Consider the following 11944-nt stretch of genomic DNA (forward strand, 5'->3'; position numbering starts at 1 on the left):
GCTCAAGACAGCTAACAACAAATAAAGCAACAATAAAAATACATAAAACCCCCACAACCCCAGTCCTGGCAATCACAGTCAACCCCCCCCCCCTTCCTTCCTCCCCAGTTTGCTTAATCTCCAGAGATGATATTTTCATGGAACACCAAAGTTGGGGCAAGATCTTTCTCTCAGTCTAGCCTCAACCAAAAGCACAGTGGAAGAGTTCCATCTTGTAGGCCCTGTGGAACTGTGTCAGTTCCAACAGGACCCTTAGCTCTTCCAAGAGCTCATTCTACCAGGCTGGGTCCAGAGCCAAAAAGGCCCTGGCCCTGGTCAAGGCCAGAAAAACTTCACGTGGTCCTGGGATCACCAGCATATTTGAACCCACAGAGTGAAGAGCCCTGTGAGGAACATGGGGAGACAGCCCCTAAGGTATACTGGGCCCAGACCACGAATGACCTTAAAGGTTAACATCAAAACCTTGAACCTGATCCAGTATTCAGCTGGTAGCCAATTCAGCTACCACCACACGGGCTGAGATGGACCATCCAAGTTGTTCTACTGAGGACCATAGCACGAAAGCTTATATCTTGAATAAAACTTTGTTGGCCTTAAAGGTCCCATTGGACTCAAACTTTGTTCTGCTATTTCAGCCCAACATGGCTTCACACCTGAATCTGTTTCAGCATTGGTTCAGTTTGTGGTCTTCATATTGCCATATTGCTCTGTATGATTCTTATGCTGCAAACTGAAATCACTTGAAATATCTTTTCATCATAAAGTTCACACCAGGACAAAAATGAGATTGACTGTGCTCAAAATAGACTCTTAAATCAATATTGCCTTGCAGGGGGATATTGACCACCTAATGAGGACACTGACAACCATAATTTTGGCATAAAATATTTGGCCACAGCCTTTATTCAACATTGAGCGTGGCAAGCATGGGAAGAGAATCATGCCATCTTGTGGTTACCCTACCACAAGGAAGCCCACCACAGCCTGCCCCTCAACGGGTTGCCTTGGCTATCCAGCCCCAAAACCCGGACATAATGGCAGGCTGAAACAGGGGGGGAGGCACCATGGAGTGACCCCTCTGGGCACCAGCCTCTGTTGGGTTCTCCTGCCCCCCGGAAATGCTAGCCTTCAATCAGGCTCTGCATCCACACAGCCCTTTAAAGGGCCCCCCAAATCTAGGGGAGGACAGCGCGCAAGCTTGGCCTCCCCAAAATTGATCCTTCCCATGCTCCACTTCCGCAGGCTGTGACAATTAATCAATAATATAACCCAACTTCTAACAAAAAGTCAAACAATTCATAAACAGGGAGGGAGGGTGGGTTTTGCGTCTTTGGGCGCCCTGAAGGGGGGAAAGAGGCCAAAGAATATCAGGCCATCCGTTTAACTGACGCCCAGTTCAGCCACACCCCCTGTTGCCATGCCAACACACATACTGCTCAGAGAATGCCAGGGCTGGGCAATCTCTCCAACCAGCCAGGTCCCTGTCGGTGTTCCTCCCCCGCAGCAGCAATGGCCCCCTTAGATAAGTCTTGTGGGCTTTTTGCCTTGCAGGGGGATATTGACCACCTAATGAGGACACTGACAACCATAATTTTGGCATAAAATATTTGGCCACAGCCTTTATTCAACATTGAGCGTGGCAAGCATGGGAAGAGAATCATGCCATCTTGTGGTTACCCTACCACAAGGAAGCCCACCACAGCCTGCCCCTCAACGGGTTGCCTTGGCTATCCAGCCCCAAAACCCGGACATAATGGCAGGCTGAAACAGGGGGGGAGGCACCATGGAGTGACCCCTCTGGGCACCAGCCTCTGTTGGGTTCTCCTGCCCCCCGGAAATGCTAGCCTTCAATCAGGCTCTGCATCCACACAGCCCTTTAAAGGGCCCCCCAAATCTAGGGGAGGACAGCGCGCAAGCTTGGCCTCCCCAAAATTGATCCTTCCCATGCTCCACTTCCGCCACTGAGCCCGAATAGGTATATACCTCTTCGAGCTTCCGCCACCGCTCAATTTTGCAGCCAATTCAAAATAACATGTTGGATCCCATGGAGCCAGATGTCCATGCCCCACTCCAACAAGTGCACCCCAAGTGCACCCCATCACTCTTATAAAGGGCCCAGAACTGCAAATGCCATACCATGGGGCCCCCAATGAGTAATACACATCCCAATACAGCTAGATACCCAGGCTTTAGCTCCACCTGAGATCACAGAACTCTGGGCGACAGGTGAAAGGGTCATTCGCCACCAGGGACCATTCCTTGGTGATTGTCCACTGTGCCCAGTGGGGCTTCTTGTGAGACATAGCTTTTAGCAACATGGCATCCTAGCCACTCAGCCCAGACCATAACTGTCCCTTGAAGTTACCAGGGCCCAACACCATTGCCCCTGCCAATGCTGGCAAAGTGTCATATGGCAATTACTGCAACAATGTTTCCTGGTGCTCAGCTCAACGTTCACAACTATAGCTAAGCCAACGTTCCATGATGGTCAGCCAATGCTTTGAGGAATACGGACTCCCACTGTCACGCTTGAACAGGAAGTCTGCCTTCGCAGCAATGTCCAGGAAGGCAGCTGCATCCAAACAATGTCCGAGCCAGGTGATGCCTTCAGACCCCCAAGTGGATCACTTCCAGGTCTTATAGCATGCCATTCCATCTGCCGCATGGTGCCATTCTCTGTAACCAGCATCAGGCACCCCCGTTGACTGCCGCTCTGAAGGAAACCAAAAGGTTGTTACTGGAAAAGAGTTGCATGAGCACCCTCGCACACTGATTGACACTGGCCACGGTCCCATGCTCACCCTGGGCCAGCCGCTCTCAGCCAATACCCCACTCTGCATACTGCATACCCTGCAGGAGCCCTAGAGATGTTTCCCCTGAGCACCAAGTACCAGAACCCTATTGGGCTCTAGGCCCTACAGGTTGTGATCTGTGGGAAAACATTGTACTGCATGCCCTGGCAAAGCCCTTAGTACTGTGCCACCCAACCTGGGCAGACCTCCCTTGGCCAATGCCCTGCTCTGCATCTACTGCATACCTTGCCAAAGCCCTGGACATGTTCCTCTTGAGCACTGAAGCCCAGCCCACCTTTGGTTCCCTAAGTCCTACAGGTTGCAGTCCGTGGTGACATTGTGAACCACCACTAATGTACATACACCTTCTGATCCACGGATGTCATACCGGGGTAACCCCATATGCCAGCATATTGAGACCTGACTGGATCTGCTAGTAGCCCAGCCATGAAACATCTTCCTGAACCTGCAATATGCTTAGTCTACAATGCACAGGCAGATGGGGCCCATGCCACTTTCCCAGGTTGGAGTCTATGCAGTCCCAAGACAGCTCCCTGAACTCATGCTGGCCATGTGACACTTCTCCCTAAACCACTTGTTTGTCCCAGCCCCAGACATAATTTAAGCAACCTCCCTGAAGGACAAAATTGGTCTCTCTAGTCAAAAGAGGCCCCATCACTCCTAGAACTGGAATCTGAGCAACCCCAGGCCCCCACGCTATGTGGGGAGTTGGTGAGGACAGGTGACAGGTTTGCAGCCACCTCCTCCCACAAGGCTGGCCTGGTCAGACAGTATCTCATATATCTGCAGACCTGGGCTGCAATGCAAAGCTCAGATGATCAATGAGGCCATCCAAACAGATCGGATGCATAGAAGTGAAGAGGTATGAGGGATTGATCTGCAGAACTTAATATGTAGTCTGCCCCTGCTCCCTCCAGCTGGAAACAGCATTGGCATCACGTGATGGGGAGCCAAATAATGCTGGCATAAATATGAAGCTAGGGAATTCCTGAATGGGATGAAGAGGCACCTGCACCAGAGTGATCTACCAGTTGTTGACACACCTGCAGTCTATCATAACTGAGACTATATAACCAGATGAATGCTCCCTTAGAACATTGTACCTTACTATGTGGGTGCCTTAACTTCATTTCCTTGGCCAAAGATCTCCACCGGCTTCTAGGGTGCAGCACCTTGCATACCTTGTGTGGTCCTAAGCAGCCACTTCCTGTGCCAAGCACATTCCAGCTCAAGCCCTGGGAAGCTCTTGGCATTGCTCGCCCATCCACACCAACAGCACTTCCATACTGGACCTGTAATGAGACACACACCCCTCCAAGCCAGGCTGGCCCATTAACTTCAAATAACCTTGGATTGGCCGCCCTGCAAAACAAGACCAGGTGATGACTCTGACACCATTTGCAGAAGGCGTGTCTTGCCTGAAGCCAACAGGTGATGTCCGGCCACTGCTGCAGGTTGACCCGGCCACCAGGGAGCCACCTCCCCTTTTGCAATGATATTCTCCCCTGGAGTAGCCTTTGGGTTGGTGCCCCCTGTAAACTGGCCCTTGTAGGGCCCATCATGCATCACAATGCCACTGGCTGAGGCCCACCAGTGGCATCCAATGATGCCCCAAGACCCAGAGTACATGGCACCCCCGTTCCCCCAATGCTGGCACCCACTGCCTGTCTGATGGGTATGTATTGCCTGGCGAAGACAACAGTGTAGCCCTGGCCAGTGGCCACCAGACACCAGTGGCCAGCTGAGGGCCACTGGGTGCTCCATTCCCCACCCATGGGGTGGGTGCCTTCCTACCCACCTGAGCCAGGGACCAGCAGCCAGGCCAGTGGACAGTGCTCACCATCTGCTGTCGAAGATGCCATTGTTCCCCATGGCTGTAAGTCCCCTCAGATTTCCCTGGAGACCTTCCGAGCTGGTGCACAGCAGCCTGCCTCAGCATGAGGCAAGGGGTTGGACTGGATGACCCCCAGAGTTCCCCGCCAACTCTGCGCTCCTGCAAACCAAGACCGTTGCCTGAAGCAGGGGGCTGGACTAGACAACCCTGAGAGGTACTTGCCAACTCCTTGCTCATACAAACCAAGACTGCTGTCAGAAGCATGGGGTTGGACTAGATGACCTTGAAAGGTACCTGCAGCTCTTTGCTCATACAAACCTTTATGCAAATAAAAGGTTACTGACTGACTGCTCATACAAACCGAGACTGCTACTGAAGCAGGGGGTTAGACTAAATGACCCTGGAGGTCCCTGCCAACTCTGCTTATGCGAACAGTGCCCATGGCGTACAGCATGGGGTTGGACTAGATGACCCAATGAGGTCTCTGCCAGCTACGTGCCCTTGCAAAAACTGTAGTTGGTTGTAGCTCCACTGTTGGATCCCAACCTTCCCCCCCCTTTTTTCTTTTTTCTTTTGGAAGAGGGCTGATCCCCACAAAAAGGCATTTTTGTAACCACTGGCTTGTCACGTCTCTTCTTCAAGTGGGCTCCACCTTAAGCCTCTCAGCAGTGCTCAAAGTATTGGCACATGCTTATATTGAATTCCCAACAGGTGCCCCACCCATCATTCCTATACATGGGCTTACATCTGTCTTGTTCTGTCCTCCTGACATATGGGCTCACTTTCATATTCTCGGTGTCATGGTCCTTTAAGTCCCACCTTGTCTGGATGTTGTTTGAAGATCACTTGCGAGCCTAATCATTATGCACCATGGCCTCTGCATCCCCAAAAAGTGCTTTGGCCTCCAAAACATTTGTTAAATGATTCTCCAAGTGCTAACTCCCTTCGGGGAGAGCATCAGCCACAAAGCGTAGAAAATCTGTTTACCCCCTTAACCAGTTAGTGAAGGAGTGATTGTTATATCCCACTGTAAAGTTGTTTTTGTTTTTGTTTTTAAATCCCCTTTGAACCCTATTTTTGGGACATCTCTGTCTGGTCACAACCTGTTAAATATGTCAACATAATACCCATCATGGGCCCTCTTGATTTCCTAGTAAGGTGAGTACCAGGTGGGTTTTCCCCAGATGCATAACCCAAAGGGGATTTTGTGGACTAACCCATCCCCGCCTTATCTTTATAATAAATATGCAAAGAATGCAGCTGATTCATCATCCAGATCAGATACACAAAACCAAAGAATCCTGATGCCAATAGGTCCCATCCTGTTGGCCTTCAGAGAAGAGAACTCACCCGAGGTACCGGCAGCCTGCCAGGCCCTGGAGTACTTTCCTCCATACATTATACTCTTATGCCCAGTTGTCTCTTGTTGCTCTGTTCCTCCCTGTTGAACATTCCTGGAGGAGCTAGGAATACTAACCGCACCTACACTGGCCTGTCCCTGATGTGCTGCTATAGCAATTGCTATAGGGTCAATGCCCATGTGTATAGTCTGCATACCTTGATGTGGAGCTGGCCAGCCCTGTCCATACCACCCAGTCATCGTAGGGCCAGGTTGCTGCCAGCTTCACCCAGGCATTGCCTCCTGGCCCATCCATATCTGCAGTCCTACAGCATAACCTCAAGCTTGATAGTCAGCCAAGTGTTGGCCCACAGGCCCAGCAGACAAATCCTGATGGCCCCCTGGCCACAAAGGGGGTTATTGGTATCCTGAACCCCATGGAGCCACAGGTGAGCAAGATGAGAAACTGCCAATTCCACAGTGGTTAGACGCACAAGAACCTAAACCACCTCTGACGGGCTTGGTTGTGCAAATCCTCTTAGAGGAAAACCATGGATGTTCCCTTCCCCATGGCTGGTGGTCCAGATGATCCCTGCCACCAAGATGGGCCCGCAGCAACCTGCCCCAGTCCTGCCCCAATTGTACAACTGCAGCCAGGATCTACCACACCCCCAAATGATGGGCCCGCATGTTGCAGAGTAAAAACACCCCCTGCATAATTGTTAGAAGGGGATGGGGGGCAGAAGCCTCACCTCTCCCACCTAGACCCCCCCCTTCCTCTATCAAGGTGGATGATCCCACTGCCAGGCATCTTAATGCCCCCAGCATCCCATGAATTTCAGAGGAACCTGCTGCCGCTGCATCATGAAATGTGCCTGTCCCATCACTTGCTCCCAAGGCCCTGGAACAAGCAGCTGCCACCAGCACAGCACAGTTCACGGGCAGTTGGGGCTTCCCCCCACTGGCATCCTTTTTCGGTGCCATGGTCACTTGTTCCTCTCTCCCTCTCCTTCCTTTTCTGAAGGGGCGAACGCTCCTGCCAAAACGGCCTGTGAGAGGCTTAGTTGTTTGTTAGTCTAAAAAAAAAACAAATAAACAAACAATGCCCTGCAGCATGTCTAGCATCCCTTTTCCCTCAAAAAGTAAAATGAAATAAAATTGCTGGGCTTCCCTGACATCGCGAGGCGGTTGGGCCAGGAAAAAGGCTCCTTCCACCAAGCGATGCGTCTTTGGGCGCCCTGAAGGGGGGAAAGAGGCCAAAGAATATCAGGCCATCCGTTTAACTGACGCCCAGTTCAGCCACACCCCCTGTTGCCATGCCAACACACATACTGCTCAGAGAATGCCAGGGCTGGGCAATCTCTCCAACCAGCCAGGTCCCTGTCGGTGTTCCTCCCCCGCAGCAGCAATGGCCCCCTTAGATAAGTCTTGTGGGCTTTTTGATGGCACCAGTGACAAAACTGCCACAAAACAGCTCCATTTCCTAAACATGAATGAGTAGCTTGGAAGATGCTTTGGGAAGTCAACATCAAAAAAACACAAGTTGATGAGAGTCCAGTGTTCTATAAATGTAGTTGAACAACAGCTCTCTGTGTAAATGCATTCTGTTTTCCTTTCCCCTGTCTCTTCTGAATTTTCCTACCAACTTCCTGAAAGCGCTTCCTGATTTCTCACATAAACATCCTCTCCTTTTATTAGACTATTTAACAAACTCTTCCTACAGTGTGAAGCCTTCCTCTAGCCTCTGCCAGAACTGTTGTACATTTCCCTGTCTTTGATGGTTTCCTCACTTTGGCATCAGCAACTTTAAGCAGCTGCTTTTTCAACCTGTGCCAAGCAGGGAGCACTATTAGTCACATCACACATTCAATCTCCATAGGGCTTGAGATGAGTAAAGTATTACGGATACTTTACCAGCACCAATAACATCATAAGCATTGGGCCGCATAAGGTTCTTTCATGCAAGGCATGAAAGATGAGACAATGCTATAGGAGCTCAAGTTGTTTACTTTGGATAGGAAGCTCAAGTCAGGACCTCCCTTTCTAACAGAGGCCCTCCACACTCGGGGCATGCAGAGTGCTCTCAAAACAAGATTTCTTTCAAGAAGAAGAGCTGGTTTTCACACCACACTTCTATACCACACTACCTGAAGGAGTCCTAAAGCATCATACAATCACCTTTCCTTCCTCTCCCCACAACAGACACCCTGTGAAGTAGGTGGGGCTGAGAGAACTCTGACAGAACTATTCTGAGAGAACAGGTCTAACAGGACTGTGACTGATCCAAGGTCTCCCAGCTGGCTGCATGTGGAGGAGGAAAGGTGATTCCAGAATTACACCATGTAGTCATGCTCCATGCTACTTTTAGAACAGCCTTTGGTCTCTGTGGTGGCAGCAGATTTCCCATGAAAATGCCTGTTAGAGATTCTTCTCCCCAGTGGGAACTTCCAAAAATGTTGTCACAGCTGCTATTTGGTTCAGGGGAGTATTTTGGAATGGCAAGGGGACAACCATCTCTCCAGGCTGCCTGTCTGCTTCCTCCCCTTAACGGCAGGCTTTCTCAACCAGGTTTCTTGGATGTCCTGCAAGGGTATCTTCAATGGGTGGTTAATTATTTTTTATTATTATATATTTTATATTTTTTAAGTTTGTTAAACATTTATCAGGTGATATGACCAAATAGGGTCATGTCAACCCACCCACCCCCTCCCAAGATGACCAGTGATGGGCCTGGAGGGAGTGGGAAGGGAAGTAGCCCCAGGTGAGCAGGTCCACAGCTATGCTTCCCAACCATATTCAGCATGATCTCACCACTTCTGGGGCTTCTCGAAGGCTGAAGAATGTTTCAGGGGGTTCTCAACAGTACAAAAGATAATAGAGGCTGCATTATGGCAGCAGCAATGACTCTCCCAGCTGTCCACCTGGCAGCTCATGCACGCATGCAGCAATGGTGGTGGCACTTTTAGCATCCCAACAACCCCACCACACACATAGCAATGGTGGCAAATCATTTGCCCTTCATTCACCAGCTTTCCTCCCCTTGTACCAACCATGGCAATTGTCCCTCACTATCAGTTTCCCTCCTGCAGTGGCCAGAGGGCCAGTGGCTTCCCCTCCTGCCTCCCTGCCTGCAGCTTCACAGCCTCAGTTGGGGGTGGACGGACAAAGCTCATTTGGGGGTGGATTTAAACCTTCAATTTATTTGTTAAATATTTTCATAAAAATCAGACAATTTGGTCCCCAAAGTTTGCAGATACATCTGATCTGGGTACATATCCACTGACTGGGTGACAGTTGTCTGTTAGAATATAGGTTGAAATGGCGATAAAAGGCAGATAAAAGGCAAATCCTCTTTAATTTTTCACACAAGTGCCTCATCAGGTCCACTTTTTGAAAGAGTTAAACAGGAATCTCCTTTATGCTAAAAGCCACTTTCTTCCCCTACAAGTCTTTCTTGTATGACAGACTATTCTTAGAATTTATATGGACAGATCCTTGTTATAAGTATACACATTTATGTTATAGGAGATGTAATATGTAACTCAGATGTCTTCTACAGGATGAGTGATTATAGAAATGTACCCTCCAAGTGTTCTGGCTAGTCCCAGATGATACCAAAGAAAATACAAGAGTGTTTCCATTTGGCAGATCCTTCCCCTTCTCCATGAGTGATTGTTTGGAAGAGCAATCCATAGTTATAAGGGAAGTGTTTTGAAAAAGATATGCACAGAGAAAGGTTTCCATGGGGCAGAAAGTATTATGACAGGCACTAGACATTTTGTGCATGAATTCTGGGGTGTGAAGTCACACTAGAAAAATGGGATGTGCTGACATCCCACATACCTGAACAGATGTATAGATCAGCAAGGCAACTAAGATCCTTTAGTAGTTGTACAGAAGAGGGGATTTAGATGGATATCATGTAAGAGAAAGCAAAGATACATCTCTAAACTCACTGTTCCTTCAGGGTTATTAAAGAAAAGACTATTCTTAGAATAGTGGGGGTGGGAAGGGGATTCTTTTTCCATCATGTTGGGATTTTTAAAGTCTTTTAATGGGGTTAAGACTATTGTTACCCACCACGAACCTTATAGGGATTGGTGGGAAATAAATCAAACAACAACAACAGCAACAACAACAATAGTGGGCAATTCCACACATTAAAAAAATAGCGTTACGCCAGTGAAATGGCGTCGTGCTGAAAATTATTGCTCATCCAGCCACTCCTCACCTTCTGTCTCTCTTGCTTTCATCTGCCTCATTCTCATGCTCCTGGTACTCTGCATGCTTGCTTGGAATGGCGGAAGAGAGCAACGCGCTTTACACGTGACACTCTTCCACCTGTCAATCAAGCAAGGCAGCCAATCCCCTTTCTGCATGCTTTAAAGGACCCATGCTTTAAAGCTAATTTTTAAACGTAAGACTTCTCCATTGAAACATCTATGCATCTAATCATAGATGCATAGTGCTTTTTATAATGCCACCTCATATGGAATCACGAGTCTGCAATCTTTAAAAAATTAATCTCATTCCTTATTTGGAAGGGGAAACTTTAGGCAGTTTGCTTTAAAACACACACACACACACCCGGCAGAAGGGAGAGGGAGTCAGGTGCGAGGGCGGGACATTGGAGGCAGAGATAGCGCACCTCCATACACCTCCATACAATTCCTTAGCATGTGGCTTGCTGGTTGCTCTCCTGTGGCTCACACTTTTTAGGCTGGGGAATCCACTTTATTCGATTCCCCAGCTAGCACTTTAAAATAGAGGATGTAGCTATCGGTTCGCTGGATGCTGGATGTTGGTGATGTCATGCAAAACACCCAAAATATGGCATCTTCATGTAAGCATTTTAGTATATTTATCGGGTACAGAATACCCCAATGTCTTGACCCTGCAACTGCTGTTCGCAATCCCATATTTGTCACTATAGGAGGAAACAAAATGGCAGTGCTCCCAAATTAAAATTCTGTATGAAACTCAACAACAATTAAACTCTTTGATGGTGGGAAAGCTATGTGCATGTAGCCCGTTGCATGAATAAAACTTTCTCAGATTTCTATAGAATACAGGGCATGTTCACAAGGAGATAATGGTATGCACTGGCACCTCTGTATGTCCACCAGAACTGTCACAGTGGGACAGAAAAACACCTCTTTTGTCATCCACATCTTAATAATTGCCTCCAGCACTCAAAAAATCTCTGGAATATCTGTGCACATCTACGTTTTGAAAAGGCTCAGCTGAGGATGTTGGTGATGATCTCTAGACTACAAGAAATGTGAAGGTCAGGACTGGTATGTGAGAGAGCGTTTCATTCAGCAAATGGCTTACTGAAAATGAAATCTGAACATGAAAGAGGAGTGCAAGGAGACTAAAGGGGCTCATTCTTTCTCTCCATACTAACCCCTTTGTTAAGTTCTCTGCAAAACTTTCATTAAGAAGGCATGATACAGGAGCATTATTAAATTGTGGTTAGATGACATCTCCTTGTAGTCAACAGCTCATTCCAGTATTGATGTGAGCTGCCTTCCTTAAAACATCACAGAAGAAAGGATTATAAACAAGCTATGATATCATGTTCCCATGATGGGTGAAAAAGGGAGAACCTGTGCCTTCCCACCTGCCATTCTTGGCACCATCTCAAGGGATAACATTTTCATTAAAGTCTATTAGATCTGTAGTTTTCCATTCCACAGTCCTAACAAATAGTCTGATACAACATCGATTGGTTTCAGTATCTTCTTGAAAGAGATCCTTAACACTGCGGCTAGTGTTCATCTGTAATATTTTCACTGATAGCCACCTACGCCTAATTCAAAACAACAGGATAACCTCCGCTCTATTGATGACTTCAGAGAATAGTTGACAACCATGAAATGTTCAAAAGGCTGTAAAGTATATATATTTACAAGGAGGCAAGTCCCAATGATTTCAGTAGCTCTTACTTTTAGGAAT

The 11944-nt window shown here is 48.2% G+C and overlaps 1 protein-coding gene across 1 annotated transcript; it reads right to left on the reverse strand.

Moving 5' to 3' along the window:
* Positions 1–758: 758 nt before the first annotated feature.
* LOC143835630 (uncharacterized) lies at positions 759–7423 on the reverse strand. The gene is made up of 3 exons (XM_077333604.1): positions 4654–7423; positions 3995–4175; positions 759–2713 (listed from the first exon to the last, which is right to left on the reverse strand). The coding sequence occupies exons 1-3, from the start codon at positions 4683–4685 to the stop codon at positions 2489–2491; spliced, it is 438 nt and encodes a 145-aa protein (XP_077189719.1). The 5' UTR covers positions 4686–7423; the 3' UTR covers positions 759–2488.
* Between the last annotated feature and the right edge of the window lie 4521 nt (positions 7424–11944).

The sequence above is a fragment of the Paroedura picta genome, chromosome 4, assembly GCF_049243985.1.
Source record: "Paroedura picta isolate Pp20150507F chromosome 4, Ppicta_v3.0, whole genome shotgun sequence".
Lineage (NCBI taxonomy): Eukaryota > Metazoa > Chordata > Lepidosauria > Squamata > Gekkonidae > Paroedura > Paroedura picta.

Coding starts and splice junctions, on each gene's coding strand:
- LOC143835630 (XM_077333604.1), bottom strand. CDS start 4,685: ATGGGGAACAATGGCATCTTCGACAGCAGATG. Junction 4,176..4,653: donor GGCATCTTCGACAGCAGATG/GTGAGCACTGTC, acceptor CTTGTTTTGCAG/GGCGGCCAATCCAAGGTTAT. Junction 2,714..3,994: donor GCTGCTTAGGACCACACAAG/GTATGCAAGGTG, acceptor GGTTTCCTTCAG/AGCGGCAGTCAACGGGGGTG.